The sequence below is a fragment of the Rissa tridactyla genome, chromosome 1, assembly GCF_028500815.1.
Source record: "Rissa tridactyla isolate bRisTri1 chromosome 1, bRisTri1.patW.cur.20221130, whole genome shotgun sequence".
Lineage (NCBI taxonomy): Eukaryota > Metazoa > Chordata > Aves > Charadriiformes > Laridae > Rissa > Rissa tridactyla.
This window is the reverse complement of record NC_071466.1, coordinates 21,503,731-21,529,927: the sequence shown is the minus strand read 5'-3', so window position 1 is coordinate 21,529,927 and position 26,197 is coordinate 21,503,731. Positions and strand designations below refer to the sequence as shown.

Sequence of the window (26,197 nt, the reverse complement as noted above, 5' to 3'; positions counted from 1 at the left end):
AAAATTAAGCATAAATTTAAAAAGGTTTTATGAACAAATCTTTAAAGAACCTGAAAAGGAAGGACCTAAAAACTCACCCCCACCCAATTTTATTATGTGGCTTTTATAGTTGAAGAAGTTAAAGGTAAAATATGAGGATTTCACAAGTTTCCAAGGTGGTTTTTCCCTTTTGTACATTTAAGCAGTGTTGTGCCATTCACCGAGAGGCTGCTCTTCCTTCTCCCAACACACAGTAAGTGATTCTGGCATGTTATCTTCCAGGGGTCCCGTGCCAAATGCTAAATATCCCAGATAACGAAGATCATATGTGTAATCTAGTAATACATTCCACTTGGCACTAGTCAAATACAGAGTGTTCCCGAAGTCTTGGACATCATGTTTTCAGGGTTTTAGTCAGAAGATATGTGGATGATCCAAGCTATGTGACTAGATGAAGACAAAAATAGAGACTTTTAATAAATGTAAATTGCCAGAAGGCCTTAACTGTCTCTTTTTCACAGGGAAGATGAGTATTTGGTGTTTCAGGCGAATCCGATTGCAGGGAGGAAAGGAATGAAAGTTCATTGCAAGTAACTAACTTGTTAAGTAGGTGTTTCGGTTGTAATCGTTTTGCTCATTCTTCACTCGTTTCCATGGTAGCGAATAATTTCACCTAGCAAAATAATCTCTGCGAGGCGCGTTTGGTTGGTGAAGCTCAGCACTTCAGCACATCGAAGCCGGGGAGCCTGCCACCCTGTCTCACCCCACAGCCATTTTATTTGTCGGCTGTCACAGGACCAGGCCTTTATGGGCAGTTGAGGGCTGTCCCCTCAGCCACCATGTGCCACCCCGGGCACCATGACAGCATTTGCTGGAGTGTGGAGGGGGAGATGGCACCCACCGGGCTGAGGCCACCTCGCTACCGGGGTGCCTGTCCCCATCAGCCACCACAGAACCATGCTGCGCAGAGGAGCGGAACCCTTGGCCAGGGCCACCACAGCCTGGCCCATCGATGGTGCCATTGCTGGTGGCATGTGGGGCATGGCCTAGGGTCACCCCGCCGCAGGGCACAGCACTGGGATGGTATGAGACAGATGACGCCTCGTGGCTAAACCTGAAGGGGCCGCCACATTGTGCGTGTGTGTGTGGCCATTTTTGTGTGTGCCTTACACCTATGGTCAGGGTGGGGTTTTGCCTGCGAAGCAGTTACACACCACCAATGGTGGTGGTGTGGGGAGAGATGGGCTCCAGGCCAGGACGGGGCCAGGTACTGCCCCAGGCTCCTTCCATTCCGTTATGCAGGTATCGCAGTTTGTGTGGGAGGGGGTTCCCTTGAAGGCCGCAAAAGGGAGGTGAGGGGGGAGGATAATGGAGTAACAAGGTAACTGTAAGATTTACAGTGTTTGAGGCAGATACGGCTGCCGGGCGAGCCAAGGCCCTGCTGTGGCCCTCACCCGCTGCCCCATGGCTTGTGAGAGGCCGACTCGGGTGGCGGGGGGGCGGATAGCTAAAACGCTAGGCATGCACGGGCACAACTGAAACAACATCTCTAAAGCCTCCCCCAGTGCCCTCGGCCACCCAAATGGTGTGGTCACAAGAGATGAGCGCTCTTAAATGCCTTCATTCACCTTAAGAAGGGGCATGCCGTGGAAGGGAGCCCTTGCAAGGCAGTCTTTCTGAAGCCGCAGGGCTTGTGGGTTTTTTGGGAAGGGCAAGGGCTGTCGCTATTGTCTGAGTGGTTCCCCCAGGTGAAAATCAAAGTGGCAGCACCCTGGGGGCAGCCCTGTGTCCTCCACTCTTCATCTTACAGGCCTTCGTCTCAGAGACCCCAAAACACTCAAGAATACAGAAAAGCCATTTTATGAAAGAAAGGGAGAAAAAGGGCAAAATCCCACAAAACAGAGTTTCCCAATGTGAGGGATTAAGTATGGGCACCGCTCGCTTTATCTTGACTTGTGGTATTTCATAGCTTTTTCCATAAAGCTCCAGCTCCGGGAGTCATGTGATTATAAAAATCACAGTTTCATTAGAAATGAAGTTTCTGGTCATCAGGATGGAGGGAAAATGCTGGTCCTAAAGACCCAGTCAACAAAGCAAATGAAAAGTTCTTTGCTTCTGGGTTTAATTTCTAGATATAATTTAGCCTCCACACATCTGGTCAGGATTTTATCTGAGATTTTCCATTTCGTAAGAAGTTCTGATGTTGTAACATTTTATGCTTAATCTGAAGGGACAGAAATTTGAGAGAATTTCCCCAAATTTCTCCACTCACTATGTCACGTTTCCTTATGTACGATAAGGAAGCATGAATTATTTTTTTTTAAACCATTATTTTGTTTCAAATTGTTCTTCCTTTTTAATGGGATTGCACATAATTAAAATAACTTGTGATGGTATTGTACAAGTTGTAATTTTAATAGTATTTTTAATTCATGCTTGATTTAAGCTAATTATGACACTGGAGTATTGTTTCCTTAAACCACGTGCTTGAACGCAAAAGTTATTTTTACATAGTAATAGCTGGGGATAAAATTTTATTAACTGTTAACAAGGAACAAAGTGAACTTTCTGAGGCCTCAAATGGCCTTTTAACTAAGAGATTGGCATTCCTGTCCCCCTGCTGTGCTTATTCTGTTTGTTTTGTGTGTGAGCATGTGTGTGTATATGTGCATATGTTTGTTTTCGATAAAACCCATCAGTTCTTCATTTATGACATACAAACTGGCTTATAGCGGTGTTTGTACATCTGGAGATGGAAATGAGCTGCGGCTCTCAGAGATATGCTGCCTTTTTTATTAAAAGAAAAGGACTAGAGGTAAAAAGGAGGAAGGCTTGGAAGGGGGTTTTGGAGGGATTGGAGTTTAAATGAGGGAATAATTTTATAATAAATGACTAATAGTTTAACACTAGCGCTGTAAGCCGATTCCCCTTTGGATAGAGTTGTGACAGTTTTAAGGCAAGACAGTGAGGGGCACTGCTCATCGGGATGAGCGCAGGGCCCTGCTTGTCCAGATGTCTCACTGTCCACATGCGCTTTTGGCTGTGGCCCATTTTGGGGGCTTTTTGGATTAGGCCTTGAGGTCTGGCAGAATGCAGCTGTTGTCCAGCCATTGTGTATCCCTGATTTTAGACAATAAAATCTCTGCCAAATGACAGTCTGGCCAAGCAGTTTGGGCAGCGGCATACCTGAGGAAATCACAGACTGACTCGCTCAGACTGCTTTGCGGTCATTTATCTTGTGTAAACAAGCAGAAAGCCTCTAATGATGTGCAGGCTGATGTGCAGCCTCTGGTGCTCTCACTTCTTACATGGGCCAGCATTAAATACGCATTGAACTCACCTCCTGGGTGATACAGCATCGCTTCTCCTGGTCTGGTTCCTTCCTCATGGTGCACAATACTGCTGGTGAGGAATTTTTAATCACATCACGGGAGTAACAGTCTGTCTTTAGAGTCCTTCTGTGCACATGTCTTAAGTGTTTCAGTACTGGGGGCTAGATCCAATAAAGGATAATTAGCCTCAAGGCCAAGACATGGGAATAATTTAGGTACCTGAATCTAAAACCATGACTTAAAAAACATCATCTCAGTGGCTGCCTGACCTCCCAAGTGCCTCTGCTCTTTAGGCACTCTCCTACTGACCAAAGAGCTTCCCAAACACCTCAAGTTGTGCTTTTCCACATCCCAGTACGGCATGACTGTTGGCAGCACTGTGCAGGTCTGTGTTAAAGAACTAAACACTGCTTTGTGAGATGCTCACGGGAAGCTCCATCCACTAGTCCACAGACCCTATTTAACCTGCCTGGGCAAGGCCCTCACAAAAGCAGTTGCAAATGTTGATGTCTTTTAAACCTCTGTCCAAGTCCCCTTTTCTGGAGTCTTTTTTAATAATTGTTTAGGGCAGTGGTTGCCGAACATGCAATATCAGGGCTGACGTGGGAAGAAGCCTGGCTCATTGGATATTTGGCAGGAAGAGACTATGCAACCAAGGTTTGTGCCATCTAGCAAGCTCAGTGTCAGCTATGCTAGGTGTTTCTAGCATGCTCCTTAAGCAAGTCCCCACAGACCACCACTGCTCTTTGTGAAACTGCTGGCCTCAAAGTTGGTGTGCTTTCGATGGATCACCCAGGTTCAGCTCTTTGCCTCCTTCGGCAATTCATATTCTGCTTCCCAGAAGAGGCATGTAACTACTAAAGCAGAGGGTAGTTGGAGTGAGTGGAGGCTTTCCATCTCCCTCCCACAGTTGAAGGTGGGCCACTATGGAGAAGGACACACAGTGTTCCTGGGACCAAAAATCTTGTGTTCACAGGAGCAAGCCTGGCTCTGTACATGAATGGTAAAAGCACTTACCTGGGAGGCGAAAGGCCTACATCTGTTCCCAGGATTGTTTTTGCATATCACGCACTGACACATCCGTGTTCAGCCTGTCCTGTCCCCTAGCTGAAAGTGGTTGTAAGTACTGAGATGAGCGTGCTGGTTTGGACCTTCATGCAGTGCACAGACTGCATTCAATGGGAGTAGGTATCTCAGTACATCTAGGTGCCTCCTTGGTCTTCATGGCAGCATTATTCAGAAAATGCAGAAAAGAATGGTAAAGACCTGAATGAATAAGCAGAGCTGAGGTGTTTTCATCCACCTTCCTTCCCTCTGCATTTTTTTCTGGTAGTGAAACTGCATCCAGTATTTTGCAGGGCATCTCATTTGTTAGCGCTCCTCCGGAAACACGTTGGGTTGCTGAGCCCCTCCGACCAGGCATCCTCACGCTCATTCCTCTCAGTTCTGCTGTCCAAGAGCAGGACACGTTTCCTGGTGAGTGGTGTGTCAAGTGTGACATGCATTTCTACAAGGAGGTCACTAACCAGACACGGGCAAGCTCTTCTGGTATATCAAAGGCTCAAATAAACATGGGGAAAATTGTCATCATGGGAAAGGCTCTTGTGTTTCTCCCTTCTCCAGGCTGCCGTTCCTTGCAGGTAACTGGCCTGTGCCCGCTTCTCCCTTATGTAAAGTAATTACCATCAGGTGCAGGGATGTGGGGGATCCTCTAACGGCTTTTATCCCCCACTCAGATCGCTGGTGGAATAGAAACCTCTGACAAACCTGCTGGAGTAGCTATGTGAAAAACTCATTGACTATGTAGGCAGTTAGTTACAGGACAGCAAACAGGTGCATGTGGCTGTGTCCAATTTGTCTGCTGGCTGTTCAGAAGGAATCTGGGTCATTACAGTTGCAATAGCTGGCAGTGGCGGGCGTATCAAGTAATCTCTTCACTGTAATAGGATAATTCCTTTGCTGTAGTACTAGTATCAAAATATGGTTTAAAGCCCTTGAGGCAAACCAAAGCCAGATTTGTTCCTGTTACATCTGGGACAGGTGCAGTGAAGTGACAATCCCGTCTTCCATGCGACACCCGCATTGGTTGTCCCTCACAGGGAAGTGGTCCTTAAAAACTTAAGCCAATATGAGGGCTGAGCAGATCCTCCCTTCACATCTGCGGTGGAGCTTTATGGAGTTCACCCCACATTGTCCCACAGTTGTGGGCATACAGGCAAGGCCGGGCAGCAGCAGCTTCAATGAGAGCTGCAGCTTGCGGAGGATAAAGCGTGGTGAAGGGGCTTATCTTTTAAAGGCAGTACTTGCAGCTATTTATAGGTCACTTTGTATGTGATTACTTTGTTTACAGTCAGCAAATTTTCTCCTGAAAAAGGGCCATCAGGGAACAGCAGCTGGTGGATTCCAGGTTTGCTTTACCTGGCCACGTATTTGAAGCCTTGCACTGTTTTGAATGCATTTGTTTTTCTTAAAACTCATTGTTACCTAACTGCAGGCTCTATCCAGGTGGCGTGAACTGAGGGGGGGAAGAGCCTGACTGAATTACTTCTTGAAGAGTGGGAAAAACAGAGGCTAAAGAGGATGACTGTTGAGCAATGAGACTTTGAGAGACTGTGAGAAGCCCCCCTGGTATTGTGTGAGGTGACTGACAGGCAATAAACCTAGGCAGTCACCTAGAAAATGCGATGTTTCCCTGTTAAAAAGACACAGTCACACAGGTGCCTTGTTCTTGCCCATCTACAGCCTGTGTAACTTGCAGGTTCAGACAATGGGGTGGGCAGATACTCACACGTGGGCTCACTGACAGCCATACATGATGGTCCAGAAGGGATTTCTAAAGATGCCCACACCAATCTTCTCACATCAACTTGAAATAAATGATCTGTTTCTACAGAGATCTGCAGCATGTCCTGGCTATTTTTGGTAGCCCAGAGTTCCTGGCTGTTACATGACCTGTGCTGAACTCTTGTAATACAGTTTGCAAGAAGATATTTGAAACACCCTTTTGAAGGAAAGGTTAGTTTCATCCATGAGGTAACTCAAAATCAGTGGAGTTGAGCAAGGCTTTTAAATGTCCCAGTTGTGATTAAGTGGGATTAAATGTCCCAATTGTGATTGCTGCTTCCCCAAAAAGTTAAGGTAGGACAGAAACCTTACTCCTTCAGGCTACTAAAATAATACTGGATCCTCCTAGGGGGACATGGGTGAAACTGAGATCTCAGAGTGCTCCCCTGTGTATGCCTCCTTGGAATGGGTAGGAAGGAGCTGAGGTGGAAGTGGCAAAAGAGGCCTCTGTACCTCCAGACTTCTTGTAGGCCACAAGAAGCTCCAAAAGGCCCAGACAACCATGGTGCAGAACCACAGTGCTGGAGTGTTAGTTCTGGCCTTTCTTTGCCCTCTGTTCATCCTATTTTTTTCCTTCTCCACCCCCCTCCAGCTCACTTTTTTTCTGACTTTTTTTTTCATCTGAACAACAAAATCTTTGTCTGGGTAGACAATACCTGGAACGCCATTTCCCTGGTGCAACTGGAAGGGGAGAGTAACTCAAAGTGGTGGTGCTACGTCACTCAGTAAAACTGAGCGGGAACTGCAGTGGGGAATAAAAGATTGATCCTTCCCAAAGGCTAAAAAAGGTTTTACTGGCTTCTGCACGTGAATATGTGCTCCCCCAAACTTCTCCCCTGCTCAGGGAGACTTGGACCAAAACCCCTTGCTGGTTGCTAGCAGAGCTGTATAGCAGGACTGGAGGACACCCACACTGCAAGAACTTTTCAATAGGATTTAAATAACTTGCACTAAATTCTTTTCTGGTGGAAATAGGCAAAATATGACTGAAACCTGCGCTGCTAATTTATACCAATAGTGAATTTTGCCCTTGTGCTAAATTTTCAGAGTAAACACCTTGCAGCTGTTTGTTAAAATAAAACAAAAAACCTTGGAAGTAAACCAAACCACAAGCATGTTTCCTGTCTCCAGCCACCATGCTGTAGTACATATTTGCTTTGCAGAGGATATTGTCCTTTTGGCTATGTAGAAATTACTTAAGTGTGGCTTGTTTTCAGTTAAGCTGCCAAGCTTCCATCCTGAAAGGTGTGAAGATTTTTTTTTTAATGATGCATTTTGCCCTACAGCTATGTGATGTTTTACTGCAAGTCGTAATCATTAGTACTGATTTTTGGAAGACTACAGAAAAATAATAGTTACAGGCCTTGACGCTTTGAACATTTAATATAAATCATGTTGATTCATCATAATAATTTCTATTACTGATTATTATCTGAATGTTACTTATAAGTAATAAGTATTAGTGTTATATATACTTATAAGTATTATTATGTTACTGATTATTGCTTATATTATCTGAAGGATATACTTACTATCTGAAATCATCTTTGCGTGATGTCAAAATCTTATTGAATGATGTCAAAATGATGCATGATGTTAAAATCTTATTTTAATAAGATTTTGACATCAGCAAAGATCATTTCAGATACTTACAAAACAGCTTTTAGAATTCTAGAATAATTTAAGTTGGAACATTTTCTCAGTATCTTTTGAATTAAAATGTGTACATTGAGTTTTAGAAGCCGAGAAGCAGTACCTGATTTTCTAAATATGAGGTAGCCCTGCTTTCTGCCCTAAAATGTAAATTTATCGATTTATCTGGGCAAAGCTTGCTGCCAGCCTCTGTTAATATTCATTTTCATTCTGTTGTCCAGGCTTGTGCTTGCGCTGCCTCTGCTGGAAGGGAGGCTGCCAGTGCATTTGGATCCAAAGGCTCTGGGACCCTGGTGGGACTCACTGGTTTATCCTGGGTGCAGTGTTTTCAGCTGCAGCTTGATGAGGTCCAGCCGCTTGCACGGGTAGAGTGAGGACAGCCCTGTGCTAGAGGCTGTGAACTGGGGCCGACGCATGCTCCGAGGCAGAGTGCGTTCCGTGAGTTCCACAGGCGCAGTCCATGAGGGAAAACGCAGGGGTGTGAGAGGTGACTGCCTTGGATTTGTTCCAATACATTAGTTGTAAAAAAGAAGTGGCAACCAGTAAAGTACACTTGTGAAGTAGGAGCAGGCGTTTTAATACTTAGAAAGTAATTAATGCTCTTTGAAAAACTGAGCAGATCTCACTTGCTTCATTGTGCAAAAGCTACTGTACGCGATGGTGATGGCCTGGGGCACTTTAATGGAGTGCTGGAGAAAATAGACTTGCTATTTCTGGAATGCTGCACCATTTTCACAAAGTGCTGCTTCAACTGTATAAGATTTACCATAGATAACAGCAAGCAAACATGCCCAGCATCCTTAGAAAGAAGCTCCCTTAGCATAGCAGGGATCAGGTTGACAGCAGATTTTCAGAAATGGGTTGGCAGCCCATGTGATTAAGAGAGTTTTATGCTTGTCTCTCCAAGTCCCTTCTATAAATAGTCAGTGTAAAATTACAACAGCATACTAACTTGGCGTCGGCCCATATCTTACCTACCGCCTTCCTAGAAAACACTCCTACCCTCCAGGCTGATACATTTTGTGCTTCCTTTCACCCTTCAGGTATAATTATTAGAATAAAGTGCTGCATAAATTTAGATGAAAAGCACATTCTGAATCATGAGGTGTCAAAGTGGGAAGAAGCACCAAAGACCCTGAGCACGCGGGTGACTCCCTGAGAGCGCCGGTCATGGCTGGAAGGCAGTGACAGTAGTGAGTGGTTACCACCATTAAAAATGCAGAGGATTTTTTTATATAACCTGCCTGTCTAGATAGAGCTCTGAGCCTGCAGATTGCTCCGTGTGAGTGAGCCTTGTCTGCCTGGAGCCTCGTTCATGATGAGAGGAGCTGCAAGTGCTCGGCCCTGAAGCCAGCAGGTCTGTGGGTGGCCACACCAAACAGGCAGTGGGGACAGGGCAGGCTGGGACAAGCAGCTCTTTTCAAACCATGTGCTTTAATGAGCTCTCGGTATTATAGAGGCTAAATTCATCAGGAGCATAAGCAAGACCATATCTGTGGTCTTGTGTTCAGTCCCAAGCGTAGGCATTTGGTTTCAGTGTACAAAAAATGGTCTTCTTTCACTTAGTTTTTCACCCTTCTCTTTTCTCATGTGATCCATTATCATGATATTTTCAGGTTGGCCAGGATGAGGTACAAGTCACGTCCAAACTATCATTTATTATGAAATTAGATACGTGTTGGAGTCCTGAAATGTTAATATTGCACTTGACTGCACTATAAGCAGCCCTGCAAAGGCAGATCAGTACTCACTGCTGTGTTACAGGTTTGGGATTTTTTTCTACTTTATCTCAGGGGAGATGGGGCTGCACACCAAATTGGAGCTCTTTTATTTTGGTTGGTTAAAGAATAGTTCTTAATACCTTATTAAGTTAATTACCCTGAATGCAAAATACCCTCCAGCCACACAATATGGGTAATATGTGTTATGTGATAAAGGATTTCCAGCAGTAAACCATCTTGGCTTCCAAGCTCCAGTTAGCAGGGCCTGCCTCGTTAGCAAAAATATGAAGCAAGCATCTATTAAGGTGCTATTGAAGTTCCTTCTCACAGGGAGTTTTAGGAGCTTAAGGGTCTGAGTAGGAGGCACGGAAAAAAAGTACAGTTATTGTTACCTGATTTCCAATATAAGCTCTATTAAGAAAATGAAGGAACTTGACATCTAGATCAGGCTTGCTTTTGGGGGTATCTCTGCTGGTCACAAATCACATGTTGTCCCTGGCTGATAAATCCATTTTGGCAAAAATCTGGAATGTGGGCTGGGCTGTAGATGTTTCTTACTGTGCAGATAGCTGCTGTTTTCACTATCCTTGAAAGGGTGTGAATAGCTCCAGCTTCTCTCAGTGGGTTGCTTTAGCCCAATGCTGTGACTCAGTGATGATACAGTAAATGCTTTGCTGAGAGAGACTGAAGTTGAAAATTCATTGGCTTTATTTTTCCTGAAAGATAAATTGCTGGTTCCTTACAGCCATCCAAAACTGGCCTTTGAGATGCACAAAATAAGCCTCTGAGCACCATGAGGAGGGTTGCCTGGTGCTCTGCTTGGTGGCCTCCCTGGCCTGTAGCCAAGACAAGGTTAGGTTTATGTGGCAACCTGCAAGGTCTGTGTGTGCAGGCACAAAACTGGAAAGAGCTTCTAGTTCTCACCTGGGCTTCAGCACCGGCACAAGCATGCAGTATCTTTGCTTATCGCACCTATGATGTGTGAAATGACTATAGGCTAAGTTGGTCACTGTGAGAGGAATTTGGAAAGGTATTGTGTATGTGTAAGTACTGGACAGACCATGTGCAGCCCCTCAGGTGTCTGGGCTGAGTCAGATTTCAGCCTTTTGAATAGCTGCCATTTGACTGCTCTGCTAATGAAAAGGTGCATTTCTCACCTGCCTTTTGTGAAGGACTTCAGAGGTTAAAGAGCAAAGTGATATTTTATTCCAATAGGTATCAGTCGTGCAAAGAGCATTGGTGCTGTATCATTAGAGGAAATCAAGTTCTATGGCTGCAGAGATATCATCAGTGGAGAGAAGTTCTGGCAGAGAACAATAACTGAAACAACAGAGTGAGATTTAGGATGGAGCATGGGCAGTCTGTGAGAGGGATGTCATATACCTGAGATAGATACCTGCGATAGCTCATTCCAGCTTAGGTACCTTGGAACAGATTGTTCCTCTGAGGCATCTTATAGCTTAACCTAAATCATGGATAGGCTGAAGTCATCATCGACTGAAATAAAGGGAAAGCTTCCCATTGGCATAAACGATGTTTGGATCATGGATTTAGTAACCATGTAACATGGGCTGTTAAACTCTCCTTTGGAGAATATAATTTTTTTCATTGTTTTCACTACAAATAGAGAATAAAGCTGAGCTCTCCATTACACCAAGAATAAACATTTTGTGGGTCATGCCATTCAGGTATTAGTTGTACTGAGAAACTCCAAGGAAGGTCTGCAGGGGGAAGAGGTAGTATCTTTTGTGCTTTTGTGGTTACTTTTGGGGTTGGCAAAGTGAGCAGTGATGTGTTTGCTTTCACACTGAATACAACAGGGATGTATTTGTCAGTGTTTGGCTGACTACTTTGGATTTCAACTTCATATATTACACCTACAAAATTGAAGAGTTCTTTTAAATCATTGTGTCTTTTAAATAGGCATAAAATGCCTATTCTGATTAAATTGAAAAAATAATAGGTGTAAAAATTTAGACTCTGGAAATGCCAGAAGAAAAATCTTCAATTATCTTTCTAGTACTTTCAGCCAGTACAGTGATTGTAGTCTTTTCCTGAATAACTCGAGAATACCTCTGTAGATATTCTCAAGTTACAGAATTTACTCCTTGGTTAAAACCACACATAGAAATTTCAGACCCCAAAATAGCACATTTGGGAAAAAATGTCCACTTGAGACTGGAGAGTTAGAATGGCAACACTATCTAAGCATCAGTATCAGCCTTGCTGATTCCACATGAAGTGGAACATGGCTGATTGCTGTCTCTGCAGGATATCCCCATCTTTTGGAAATCAGTTCACAGTTCCTTCTTGACAAACTTGGATGATGGCTTCTTTTTTTTCTGACAAATTGGAAAGATGTTATTTTGTGGGATTTTTACATGTGCTAATCATAGAATGACTTTTAGGGGAACACGGAGAAGACCCTATATTACTTACTTTTACTTTTTAAATTATATCAGAAATCACGCTGACTTAAGTACTGATTTTTGCGTAATTCTATTAAAAGGAATTTTCAGAGTCAGTATTTGAGAGCTTAGCACTTTTTCAAAATTAGACATGTTTAACGGTCAGAAAAATCAGTGAGCCATTAAAAACTGAACTCCAAAAATACCTCTCTCATATAAATCCCTATGCCTGAGGGTATAGCTGATCTGCATTTTCTTCAGTGTAATAAAACAGGTTTCATTCATGTCTTGTAACAATGGAACATTAATTGAGAGGATCAAAAGCATGCTTTCCAAAAGGCATTTTTGTCACTGCTGGTGAATTTCCTCCATGTTCCTTCGTCCTGGGGCTTTAGAAGGTTCTGGTTGAATTAATGGCTTTGATTTTTTCCACTTTGTTTCAAAGGAAGAAAATATTTTCACTTTTTTTTTGATAAGGCTTATCAGATAAACTCTATTAAAGTATGTGAGCGTGCTTGTCAGAGTTCAGATGACAGAGAAGCTTGAAAGGCATTGGGTCGAAAGGAATCGGGTCAAAATGTAGATTTCACTAAAATAACTGATTTATATTATTGCATTTTCCTGTTCTAAAACCAAGTTTAATTTGCTTGACCTCTGCTGGCATTAATAAACCTACTGCACCTTCCTTTGCTTGCCTGCATGACAAAGATCTTGCTTAGTTTAACTTGGGAGGTTCCGGGGCTTACAAATCAGGATGTAGAAAATGGACAATCAGAGTTGCCTATATGGGGACATACGAGCCTGAACCTACAGGAAAGACAGTAGGGGCAGGCACTTCGGTATGATTTTATGAATGTTTCTGCTGATTTGGTTACAGCGGTGTAACATGAAAGGGCTTTTTCTAACTATTGTTGTTACTGGGTTCAAATATAAGTGAGTATTTCCCTGACTTAACCTTTGAGGTAGAGGCCATGCATGGCTTTCACACAGACGGACTGGTCATCATTGCTGATTTCTGCTTAAGTTTCTATGCCAAGTGCTGCTAGGGAGTTTATGAAATCAAGTCCCAGTAACCTATCAGGGACTGATGAACTGGTGAATTGGTGAATTCCCAGTCCCACAGAAGTGGCAATGTAGGAGAGATGCTTGCTGTTCCCCTGACTCCTGTTGCTGGCCACACCGCATGTGTTACTGTTGTATTGGACCAAAACTCCTCTTTCTGCTTTAACCTCCGCACTCCTGGGCAACCCTTCTGCTGAGGAACGATCAAATAACTTCAGGTTTGCATTATTCCTTCTGAAAGTCATTCCTCTTCTTTATCTCTTCCCTGAAGAGGCAGGTAATGAAAGGCAAGATTAGGACATGGTTTAAGATGAATTAAGTTGAGGAATTCTGTCAAAAACTCAGGCTCCCAGACAGAAAGGGGAAACCAAGGCCAAACAGGGTTCTGCCCAGCAGGCAGAGATCCTCACCAGCTCCTTACAGATCAGTGAAAGTGTGTCCTGCTAATGTAGGCCAATCTCAGAGCTTATCCTTTCTCTCCCAGCTGTCAGGATTTCCTAAATAATTTCCTGAGTAATCCAGCCACAGGCATCAAGGAGAGGAGGGTCGGGAATCATCCAGGCTCTAAGAGAGGTACAAGAAGGTTTATGACCTTTTTTGAAGGTTTTCTCTGCTCACTCTTGTTTTCTTTCGTATCTCTCCCATTTATTTTGTGACTTTCACTATATAGAGTCCATTTCTTCTCCCAGCAACGTCGTTAGGTGTTTGTCATCCATTCCAGCAGGACCAGGAATAAACTGTAATTGCAAAGCTGCTCACTTCAGCCTTTCCTTGCCAAGCTGGCCCTGCCAAGTTTTAGCTTCATTTTTCTTTTTTAACAAGAAAAAATAAGTAAATACATTTGAATAAAAATCTAACTGATTCATTCAACCAAAGGGAAATGGTGCATTTGGAGGCACCTCTAGGGAAAGCAAATAATTGAAAAACTGCATTTAAAAATAATGAGTAAAGATGCTGACGGGTCCTGGTTTTAATCCAGAAATTCATTATTTGAGGTACACCAGGGTGTAGGAGACCCAAGTTCAGTTCTCTCACCTGTCTGGGAGAATTTGAAGCCGTGTCTCTGGGTTTCTAAGGGAGAGCCTGACCTGCAGCCAGCTTCTGGAGAGCCCTAGAGGAGGAGTGTCCTCCCCTCAGACCCTCACATTCATTCAGCGTGGCAATATATAAATAGACATTTGTGCTGCAGTAACTATTCAACTACTTTATGTCATGCAGAATAGTTATATCAGGAGGGCTGAGAGAATCAGGTCTCCACCATCAGTAACCTTGGATTTCAACTTACTCAGTATCTCCTTAGAAAATATCAGTGTCTTCCAGAAGGGAGCCTGATCAGCCCCCCATAGACCTGGATTTGGATTATCCAGCAGCCTCTACACACCACAGCCACAGACCAGCATAGCCGTGCTCCAGTCACATAGGTAAACCCTGCAACGGGGGCTTACTTCAGTGTGGGTTGTGTGCTGGGAGAGGGACTGAGCTACTGCTTCTCATGTTGTGTCTAATACATGGTCTGTCTTTAGCAAGGTTCAGTTGCACCTTATGTTTGTCCTTGATTCTGAATTATTTCTGTACGTTGCTCTTGACCCCAAGTATGAGTCTCCTTCTGACCAAGGTGGGTGTGCTGTCATCCCTTTGTCATGCATATGTCTCCACTTTCTTTATGGAGAGGCTACAGAAGGTGCAGTATTTTCTCTATGACTTCAATACAAAAGGAGCTAGACAAATAGACAAAATAGAGAGGGATGTATTTAAATTTTGAGAGATGCTATCCATGTGTTTGGACTGTAATTCAGTGAAGAGAGTCCCTAACAGATTTTGTCTTAGAATCAGACTGCTGGATTATCTTTATTGTCCCTCTCACCTTTCAATAACATGTGGTCAAATAAATTGCTTTTTAGCAGTAGGTGTGGGAAGTCACTGCCTGGTTCTCACTCACAAGCAATCATCCTATTCGCTTTCCTTTATTCCCTTTATTTCCTTTTTCAGGGAAGGCTGCTTCTCCCCCATCAGCCCGGAGGCATGTCCCCTTGTGCAGTCATTCATGTGCCACAACCGAATGTTCATCCTGGATGGCCATGTGCAGCTGAAGACAGGTCTGCAAACCCAGGAGCGACACCTTTTCCTCTTCACAGACCTTCTGGTTGTTGCCAAGTCCAAGTGAGTATTGCACCTCAGGCACTGCTCCTACAGAGAAGCCTTTTTTTCTCAGTAGAGCATAACATGGGTTTACATAATGCTTTTTTAGTAGCAAATCTTCCCTAAATCATAAGGAAGCTTTTTATTTGGTCAATGGAAGTTAGTCGCCTGACCTCTTCAGGCACCTTTGAAAACCCCATAGCCATAGAGGAGTTCCAGGAACAAAATTTTAGAGAAGTATTAGATGTTCTTTAATATATTGCCTGTGTTGTATCAGCTTCCCTGCTTTGGAAGCTCAATGTCATAGAAAAGACTTACTGGTGCTTGGCTGTGTCCGTTGAGCTGCTTTCAACTGACTGTTGTGTTTTACATAGGTCATCTTCAGTCCTATGGGGTGTGCGTAACACTGGTGGCCATGTTGCAGAGGGGTTAGAGGTCTTCACGCTTACCTGGAAGCTGCTTTGATACACATCAGTGACGAGCAGCTGTATAAAACCAGAGATTGCAGGCAGCATCATGGTGTTTGTCTCTAGGTTGTGCTGTGCCAGGAGGAGTGTGGGGAAGGGGAAGGAGAAAGAAAGCGATGCTGAGCAGTCTGGGTAGTGTCCATGTGTAATCAGGCTTGCTGCTGAGCTCTGATTATTCACTCTACCATTCACAATTAAATCAGATTTACAAGCTGTGTCTAGCATGCCAGCTTCATGCAGCATTTGTGGTTTAAGGCAATTTTAGATGGTGCTTTCACTTGTTGTTATGGGTTGTGGGGAAATAAAAAATTGTGATGCAGCTTCATTCTCTGTTAGGCACTGTGTTTGTGGTTTCACAGGGTGGGTGATCTCGATGTGAATCCTGGGCTTTTGCAATGTGTCTTTTCACTTAAGCAATTGTTTCAGAGGCTGCTGGGAAAAGCCAGGATAAATCTGTGTTTTCTGTAGAAATCTGAGCTGTGTCCGTTTGAATCACACATAGTAAATGTAACCCCCCCAGCTGTACTCCTTCACTTGATGTAGCGTGACAACGCAGAGGATATTTTACCCAAAACATGTTCCACTACGGGTGGGTGGTGAACATAAGGATATTTAGGGGGAAGTCTTGCTATTCTACTGGCAGTACTAGTAATAGCATTGTTACTGTATTTATGTATGTTTGTGTCACCTAATTTAAGCTTTCAAACGTTAAATATTTGCAACTTATCGAGGCTTCTAGGCTCCTTTTATAGTCACTGAGGGAATACCAGCACCTTCCTGCAGCAAACTCACCTGACCCTGAAAGAATGCTGATGGTGGGTGAGGGGGGTCATGTTCTTGAGGGTCTCTAACTCTGTCCGCTGGCTATTCAGTGAGCATAGTCTCACTAGCTTAGGTCTAAGCTTCTAAATTGTAGAACTAAAATCAGATGAGATGAATCCCTCCCTCCTTGGTCAGTGTGCTGAGCAGAAGCAATGTTACAACCCCAGGCTGAGCTGCATATTACTGCAGGTTTGGCTGGGTCCCAGTGGGACTATTTGCATAGTAAAGCACTACTCTGTGTAACCACTCCAAAATCTGGTCCCCAGGGAGTATTGACGGCTCTTACAGCATTTGATTTAGTGTGGTGAAGAGTCCGCAGGAACAGAACAAATTGTGCTTCTGCATGTGAAAAAGGGGGAGGGGGACCAAGTCTTTGCTAAAAATAGTAAAACAGTATTTTGAGTGATATTGCTTCATGTATTTTAAAGAACTAATTGGGATGTACTCTCTGCAGCTGCCCTGACAGCAATTAAAGCATCAGAACTGTCACTGATGAATACTACTTAAAAATCAGCATTTGTAAAGATGTCTCAGACTAAAATACCATTGCTGATTCCTAGAGGGAAAACCTGAGTGGTGTGTATTGCTATGCAGCCGTGACTATTGATTGTTATTGACTTTTTAATAGCTGATGCAGAGTCAACACAGCAGGTCACCAGGGCAGAATTAGTGATACAGTTGAATCTGACTTACCTTCAGAAGGTGCTAAAAATGTGTAATACTCTTTTGTGTTAGGTAGTTTTTCAGCTTGGGGCATATGAACACCTAAGATATCTTAGGTACACCTCCGCGCTGCGCTGGTGTCAGCTCAGCTGCAGGTAGCCAGTCACTGTACAAAGGGAGCTCATGTATAGACTCGTTATGATCAGCAATTGGGTACAAGTTTTTCCTAAAGAAAACAACAAGTATCTTGTGTCCTCTGAGCTTCCTGAGTAAACTCCTGTACGGCACTGAGCTCCTGGTTAAAGGCAGCAAATTGGCATTGCTCCCATGGAAATTTGCAGGTGGTAAGTCCTCTCTACAACCCGTCTGTGTATGACTTTGGATGAAGTGCCTGTAGGTTTCTTTTCTGCTACTTTCTAATCGTTTTTTGGAATGTAGACTGTTATCTTTTCAGATCATGCATTATCCCAGCTTATAAAAAATAAGAATAATACTCACATGCTGTGCTTCCCTCTCTGCAGCCCCACCTTTTGCTGCTTTCATGTGAGCAGTAAGTCAGAAATGGATTGAAAGAGTTTTTCTCTCTAAACCAACATTAAGTATGTAAAATGTTACACTGTTTTCTATATATTGATTACCTTCCTTACAGAAAGCATGTGTTTTAATTTGGCAGAGTAAATATTTCAAGGATCTGTCAGTTCAATGATCAAGGTTTCTTACAAAAGTTTTTGTGTGGGAGGCACATTTTGTGTGTGGCTTTATCTTTCTCCTTTGTAATACATACGTGCATGTATGCACGTACATTTTAAGGTTATTTTCCCAACCTCGCTGGCCATAGAAATTGATGGTTGAGTACATACATGGAACTACGGTAGCAATCTCGCAGTAGATCCATTAATGCTTTTGTCAGAGGGTCCTATTAAGGAGATTAGCAAATCTAGTGAGAAGTTAATCTTCCATCTGTTAACAGCTGCAAGGTATCCAATTGCCACTTACGAAAAGCAAAAGGAACTGAGTTTGCTCTGCAGAGGTGGCACAATTTGGGGTGCGTCAATACCTACACCACTGATGTTCGTGATTTTTCTGTGGACTCTGGATCTGGCTGATATTTACAGTGTAACACTTGCAAGGGGACTTACTTCCTTAAAATATAAATAAAATCTTTGTTAGATTGTTACTCTTTCCATTTTTCACATGTTCAGTCATGAGGCTTCCTTAGTCAGTGATGATATATTAATTTCTAGAGGTAATGCTTTGTCACTTAAATAGAAGACCCACATTTCACAAATGCTGGGAACCCATGGACTGCATAAAGGACATGGCAGATAGAGATAAAATTATACTTCAGGCTCTTTAGATGTTAATGGAAGCTACTGTTTCAGTGCCTCTGGAAACCAGGCCACTTGAATACTGATAATAGCTGAGAGCTGTGAGTAGGCATGGCAAACAGGGTAAGAATATACATCAAGCATGATTCGAGAACATCTTTGTCCTTGTGCCAATGCCCTGACGACACCCGCTAGTGGCACTGTAGGGGTCTGGCTTTATGAACAGCATGTAGAGAGTTTACTGTACTGGGTAATGGGAAAAAGAAATTGAGGAGAAAGGGAGAGTCAACAGATTGATTCGGTGGAGTCAGATCAGGCATCCATTTATTAACAACTACATAAGAATTCACAGCTGTATTTTTTTGTAAATCTACATTTTCACAGTTCATTCTGTGGTCAGTCAGTTACAGTTATTTCTCTATCCTCAACAGATTTTACTTGTTGCATCACAAACTAATTTGTTGATGAGTGTGTTGAAATGTTCTATACTTTCTCTTTGATGGGGTAACAAAACATAGTAGAGTAGAGAGAGGTGAAATGTATAGATGACCAGGAAACACCACGGTATAGTTTAAAAAAATGCATGAACTTGAGATGGTATTTGACAGTATTTTGTGGAAATCTAATTGAAGTGCACCTTTTTGCCAGATGTGATATGCACTGATGGTCCTTTCTTGCCCACCACTGTAAACGCTGCTGGGTTATTAGTGTTGCTCTACCCCACTACACCTGTTGGCATAACACTGGCTGGAAACCTCAGACCAGTCAGCGTACTGCAAGTTCATCTGTGTCCACTTTAAAGCCGCAAGGTTCAAGTACTTTTATGTTTCAGGCTGTATTAGTTCAGTCTGTCCTAAATCAAATACGTTGTAAATGAGACTAATCTCAGAGAAGGTAGTCCGTGTGTATCAAAGCTCTAAGAAACTGCTTACCTGGCATATTTATTTATAGAGCACTAATCACCACGGTGCCTGGCACTGTCCCCATCCACATTTGCAACACAGTCTTGAGCTGACATGCTCTTGCTTGCAGTCCTTTGATTAGAAGGGCAAAATATTTTCAGGGAGGGGATGCTTTTCCTCCAGCCTTTCCCTGCTGGCCCAGAAGAACCGTAGCTCAGGTAATTCAGTCTGCAAGGTCTCTAGTGCAAACCTGCCTTGAAGTGAGTAGGTTTTGTATTGCTACAGAGCTGGACTGACTTCGTGAGATTTTACTTGTTTCTTATGTAGCACTGGTGCCCACCAATCCTACAAAATAAGGAGATGTGGGAGAAATTAGGTAGAAGAAAATAAAAAAAGTGAAAGTCTGTAAATGTGACCTTTACTGTATTCTAATGTTTAGTAGGATAAAATACAGGAAGGGACAAATTTTAAAAAATTGGGGAAATTATGTATCTTCCTTGTAGGTGACTAGACGTTTTGAGAATGCACAAAGTCCTCGCTCATTCTCCAAGGGGTGTGGGCTTAAAGCTACTATGCAGCTAGTTCGTGGAGGTGATACGTGACCTGTGCTGTAGTTAACATGAATGGCAGTTTTCTGCTTGTTCTTTCTTCAGGATTCCCTAATTGTCACTGCTTAAACTCACCATAGTTGTTGACCCAGGGGCTAAGCAATCCAACTATACTGTAAATTCCTCAATGGCATTAAGTCACTGAAAGAAATCCAACACAAATGGCAATCTTTGCCTCATGGTGAAATTTGGAGGGGAGCTCTAGACATGGGCAGAAGCTTTCCCAAGAAGGGGGATGCCCAGGGATGCCACAAGCAGCCTATTTATTCTGCATATAAGAAATCTGTTGATCCCATTTAGGTGAGAAATTTATATATTTTTATATGAAACCCAAATAAAGCATTGTTTTCTTTAACTAAAGCATAAGTGCTCCTTCCATCAGCTCCAATGCAAGCTTTGCTGTTTAACCTGCCTCGCTATGTTTTCATGTTTGTGACATACCTGTGAATTTCTTCTGGCAGGTCGCACTCTCATTTCAAACTAAAGTGCCAAGCACGTCTCTGTGAGATGTGGACAGCATTTTGTACAGAAGAAGTCTGTGAAGGCAGCACAGACCCAGAGAGGTCCTTTGTTTTGGGCTGGCCCACCACGAACTGTGTGGCGAATTTCAGGTAAGAATCGAGATGTGTTTTATTTACTAAGTTACTTAAATGTTTTTAGGCTGACAAGTAACAAGACTAGCACGGATTCATTTCAGCACCAGTGAAGGTGGGAAGCAGGAACTTACTGATTCTTAAACCAATTCCTTCTACTGCTGTGAGCAATTCACTTACCTTCCATGCCTCATCTTCTGTCTGCAAATGTGGCAGTGATACTTGCTTATCACTTAAAAATTTGAGAAAATACATGATTTGACAAAGCACTGTCTGTGCTGCAGGCTTCCTCAGTGGAAATTCTCTTTTTGTTGGATGTAATTTGACAAACACCTTGGCTAATTAATAAGATGAAGTACAAATAGTAAACAGCCAAGCTAATGAAGGGATCAAAGGGACCCTCGTAGGACACTTTTAAACAGAAGAGCTTGTACTGGAAGTAGCAGGAAACATACAGTGAAATATGCACCTTGTCTTATTTCTCTTTTTAATTTAATTGTGCCAGAGAAAATGTCAAAATTCCTCTTAAAGTGGAATCTCTGAATTGTAAGAGAGTGGAAGATTTTTGGTCTGTCTTTGCAGAATTGACTGTAGGACACGTAAGGGCTGTAGAGGTAATTTCAGTGATTAGGCTAATTTTAGTCTCAGCGGGAGGGCTCTGTCGTCACTTTGGATAAAGGAGGGCACCACCCCCCTGAAATCCCAGCTGCTTAGCCACAGTAATTTGGCTAGGTCTTGGAAAATGCATTTTCCTCTTTACCAACAGAGAGCAAAAGCTGACGCATGCAGCTTAATTTGTATGTCACATTGTCCGTATCCAAAGAGAATGCTGTGCACAAACTACTCTCTGTTGAGCTGGTTGTGCTGTTTATGTTTTTTTCACTTAATAGTCCTGAAACAAAGCTGAAATTTTCTATTGATTTTCAATTGAACTCTTGCCAATAAACATGAGCTTTGATCTAGAGACAGTACATGATCCTTTATAGCTATCAGAAAGTAGTTGGATAGGAAAGCAATAGCTTCAATCAAAACAGAGTCAGAGATTTTATAGAAGTAAAATTATTTTACGTCTGGAGGTAGACAGAAAAATCTAAAATGCCATGCATGAGCCCGTACATGCACATCCAACAGAATTGAAGCAGACAAAGGAGAATCACATTTTTAATGTTCATAAGGTGCATTCCCCTCCCAGCATCATTAAGTAGGGTTGTAGTTCTCTAAATGCCTGCTCTGAAAATTTGAAGAATTTGATTTGCAGAAGCAGCAGTGGGAATAGCAGTTACTCCATCTGGGGCAGGATTTAAATCAAGAAAGTTGAAGGAAAATTAGGTTAGATTCCGTGCACTGTCCTATTATTAGCTACATTTAACTGGATAGTTTGTATCCTTGAAAGTGTAAATGAGACAGAGTTAGATGAGAGAAACCTTAAAATGTCCAAAGTTAAACCCTACTAAGTGCAATGGGACCTTTTTTCATTGTGGCTTATGTGTACTTTGTAACATGGTGATGAACCAAGTAACAAATAAGAAGAGAATTAGAATAGTGAAAGTGGGAAGAAGTCTGTGTACCTGAGGAAATACCTTTAAACATTTGAATTAAGCTCTTATTTTAAAGTGCCCTCCTCTTCTATTTGGACATTAGTTTAAGAACTCAACACATTTCCTACTGAATTCACTGGTAAAGCTTCAAGTTCTGTGGTAAAAACTGGTTACTGGGGCTTTTGATCTCCGTGGCAGGCTCTTCAGTTGATTTTGCAGGCAAACAGATTTTTTGTTAGAATCTGGAAAAACCTTTCAGTTTTTGTAGGTATTTATGGCAGTTGCAACCAAGAAGCAGTCCGTTCCACCGCAGTTTGTACAAGGGCAGTTATGCTATTAGGGTGATGGCTGATTTGTCCCTTTTTTTCTATAATCCTTGCAGGTCTGCAGAACAAAAGGAAACATGGCTGTCTTTTTTGCAAAGGTACTTTATTATACAGTCTTTGTATAATAGTCCCAGTCATCTAAATCAGTGATTCCCAAGCTGTGATACCTATGCCATCATGATAGATAAGCCTTTTCAAAGTGATATTAAGAAAAAAACCATCTCGTGTCTTCTCCCTGCAGAAGGTGGTATGTGCTGTTCATGGAGTGATCACTATGCAAAGAGGGAAACGCTTCCCTGTGCCTGAACATGGCTCAGTGCAAAACTGGAACAATTCCTATCACACGTGGTCCCTTCCCTATGCAGCTGTAGGAGCCTCTGCCACCATTGCTCTAACTGAGCCTGGGGCTCTTTCCATGGTGATGGCATCTAAGCAAGCCCAGCTCAGGAATCTCTGCTCTAACCTATCAGCAGATAGGTTAGAGCCAGCTCATGGCTGGCTGTATTTTGGCCTTACAAAATGGACCCCAAGTTGGCGAGTGTGGTGGGAGGGTTTGCGTAAATAGAGCTCTCTTATTTCAGTTGGTGTTTGGACAGAAAACTACTCGTGGTGGTTTTGTTTTCTGGTCACCTAGTTCTGCTGGTTGAGGTTTGTGTCTTTATCTGATTCTTCAGAGTTCCTGGGGTTGCTTAAATCATCCTTGCTGGGGATGATTTCTAGTTCACTCTTCTCCTGTTCAGTCCTTTGAACTGGTCTGTACACTGGGATGTAACTGATTCCAGTAGGAGCCCATACAGTGCAGCTGAGGCATCACAATGATGGGTGGTTTTAGCTTGATTTTTTAAATCCGGTTTCTCTGCTGCTTACACTGATTTCTACAATTAACTTTAATACAAGAGAGCTTACTGGGGGACACAGTCAGCATCCCTTACAGATATTGCTGGATGCTTTCTTGTCCTCAGAGATATTTTTACTGCAGTATATCTTCAAACAATCTGCTTCTTATCCAGTTATTGCTTGATTGCTATTTAAATCTCCATCTTGCTATTTATGTTTACAATATTAAAAATTTACTTGTTTTGTACTTGTTTTGTCAGTCGAATAAGAGAAGAGAAGGAAAAAGACTATCCTAAAAGCATTCCTCTGAAGATAATTGCAAAGGACGTGGGAACTTGTGCATATGTAAGTGCTCTTGAGCTAAAGGGGGGGTCTAAATCCGCATCACCTATGAGTGCTAGTCACCTGTAAATCCTTTGGATATTGGGAGGGTTCCTTTGGATTGCAACCTTCTTTAAGGATCCAGCCCCTTTAAAGATTCGGCTTACACAGCCCTGAAATGCTTGTTTCCTGTGTTTAATACATGAGTTCCTTTTTAAAGACAGTGTGCTTGGTGAGAAATACTGGTTCTGGCACACAAACTAAAGACTGTACAGTGTGAAGTCACAAAAAACACCTCTAGCGGAACTTATGCATAAGCATCTTCAGAAATGCCAGTACAATGTACCCTTTTTTTGCTTGTAAAACTGATCTAAAGTCACAGCTGCCTTCATTCAATTCTGCAAAGTTGCAATGTGTTTTATTGTTTGTAATGATCATAAGTCAGTAAAGCTATGTATACGAACACCCTGAAATTGCCTTAAGCACATTTTTCATCAACTAAGTGATGTTGGTAAATTTACAGGCACAAGGTAAATCGGTAAAGAAAGATCATCCACAGGGTGATTTGCACCTTTTTTACTAAGTCATTCTTAACCAATTTAAACTAAATTATTGTCTGTAGCCAGTTCTCTAGGGATACCCTAGCATTCAGTAATAATCCGTCTATTCTTCCTCTGCTTCGTGTACACTTGTCCTTTCTTTCTGACTGTGCTTTTAAGATCTGTATTTCATGCTCAGAAGCCTAAAGAGCATTCGCAAGGACACAAGAAATTTTTGCAGAAGATAGACTTCATTGGAGGTCTTTGCCCAACAGTGAATCTCCACTTATTTAGAATTCTATATTTGCATAGACCTAAGCATAAAGGAGTCTGCCTTTTTTCAGAAAAACATTATTAAGTTAAATGATAATAGTTAGAATTGCCAGGTTGCTAAGACAAACATTAATAAACAGTAACAATAATTGTGATAGTTCAAAAGCAGGACTGCAGATCGAGGTGTGCTCAGGCGTAAATGTCTATAAATAATACATGCACTCAGGTGTTGCTCTCTTGTCCCAGGGTTTGTTTGGGTTTTTTTTTAAAATGTCTTTTCTCCTTACTTATAATTAGCTTACGTGCCAAATATTGTTTCCTGGTCCTGACAGTCCTGGAAATGACACACTGTAGTTTAACTATTATCAGTAATAAAACAGTAGAGGAATAGTGGAGGAGCAGATGGAAACTTTGTGATGCAAATTGTTCTTATGGCAGTGTGGTCCCTGTGCTACAGCAGCTGGAGATGCCCAGGAATTATTTCAGTTTTGGAAGGTAACGAAGGCTGAACACAAGGCACAAAACATTTTATTATATTCTAGCCAAGAGCAAAACTTATGCAAATGTGCTGACCTACTCCTGAGAGCCAGATGTCATTGCTTCAGGCAAATGTTAAATTTTTTATGGTATGAGCTTTCAGATATGTCCCGAAGCGAGATATACAGTATTCTCACTACTTTCCTTTGATTGCCATGGCAGCTTGTTACCATCAGGGACTTATACAAATGTACAGCTCAGATCTTTTCTAAATGCAAAATGTCAGGGGGTTGTTTCACCTGATCATCCTATGGCCAGTATAAAACTGATACGCTACACAGGGTAGCAGGGTATAGCAAACTGTCTTGGGACTGGCAGTGAACATTTACATCCCGGCTCTGCCACCTTCCCTTCTTTGGGCCATTGGATGCGCCTGGGCGGTTTGTCGCAGTGGGCATGTGTTTATTCTGCCAGGGCTTTAGGTTGGCCATGAACCAGCTGCAGTCCAAAAGCTGTGTAGTAGTCTTGTTATCAGAGCCAAACTAGCACGCCTCTAAAGAGGGCTTAGTAACTTGTGCTTGATGTGTAGGAGCTGCCTGTCGGCTGGGAAGTGAGGCCAGGGTAGGTGTGATGGTGCAAGCAAAAACCACTCTGGACATGCTGTCCCCATTCGGTTTTGCCTCTGCAAGGTGATGGCAGCGGTGCTTCCACATCCCAGCGGGGCTGAGGATGGAGACATTAATCCTGGTGTGTTTGAAATGTGCTGCCCTGCGTAAGAGCAGCCCGCGGTGCGGAGGTACAGAGCACTGCCCAGCTGTACGGGAGTCATACTGGTGCCAGGCAGCAGGTGCTGAAATCTCACACTGGAAAGGCTGCCTTGTGGAAAGAGGCACTTCCTCCAACACAAAGCTTGGCATTTCGTGCTGGTCGCCATAGGTATGTAGAAAGCAGTGTTTCTGATGATCCATGCTTTTCCGTACTGCCAATTGGCAGATTCTGGAGGATGCTGGAGAGGTAGCACTTTAACGGGATGAAAGATTACCAAGAGGAAGTGCTTCTGGTACAAAGCCAAATCTAGCTTTGAGAAATCTATATAGAATGTGGCAAAGGATATAGAGATGAAGCCTGTGTACCGTATTTTCTTGCCAGGGAGATCTTCAGTAGGAAAGGATAGAAATTATTAACAATTGATATGAGAGCCTCGTAGTTCACTGAAAAAAATTACTGAAATTTTTCATTTTTTCAAAGAAAACTTGCTTGCTTTTAAATTAGTCAAACCATTACATCTCCTTCATGCAGTGTCTAAAGTACGGTTAGTGACTGTGCCTTTTTGCATATTTTAATGTGGAGGTCTTGTCCCCAGTA

At 42.7% G+C, this 26,197-nt stretch overlaps 1 protein-coding gene across 2 annotated transcripts in view; it reads left to right on the top strand.

Annotated features, from left to right (window-relative positions):
• Positions 1-26,197, top strand: part of ARHGAP20 (Rho GTPase activating protein 20) — a 61,392-nt gene that overhangs the window by 14,492 nt on the left and 20,703 nt on the right. Inside the window, exons 1-5 of one of the 2 annotated variants that reach the window (XM_054187945.1) lie at positions 14,024-14,420; positions 14,989-15,159; positions 20,390-20,539; positions 22,442-22,483; positions 23,483-23,567. In XM_054187945.1, coding sequence (XP_054043920.1) covers positions 15,044-15,159; positions 20,390-20,539; positions 22,442-22,483; positions 23,483-23,567 — 393 coding nt within the window. In that variant the 5' untranslated portion in view covers positions 14,024-14,420; positions 14,989-15,043. Of the gene's footprint in view, positions 1-14,023; positions 14,421-14,988; positions 15,160-20,389; positions 20,540-22,441; positions 22,484-23,482; positions 23,568-26,197 lie in introns of those variants that run through there. The other variant, XM_054187944.1, reaches the window with a different exon arrangement.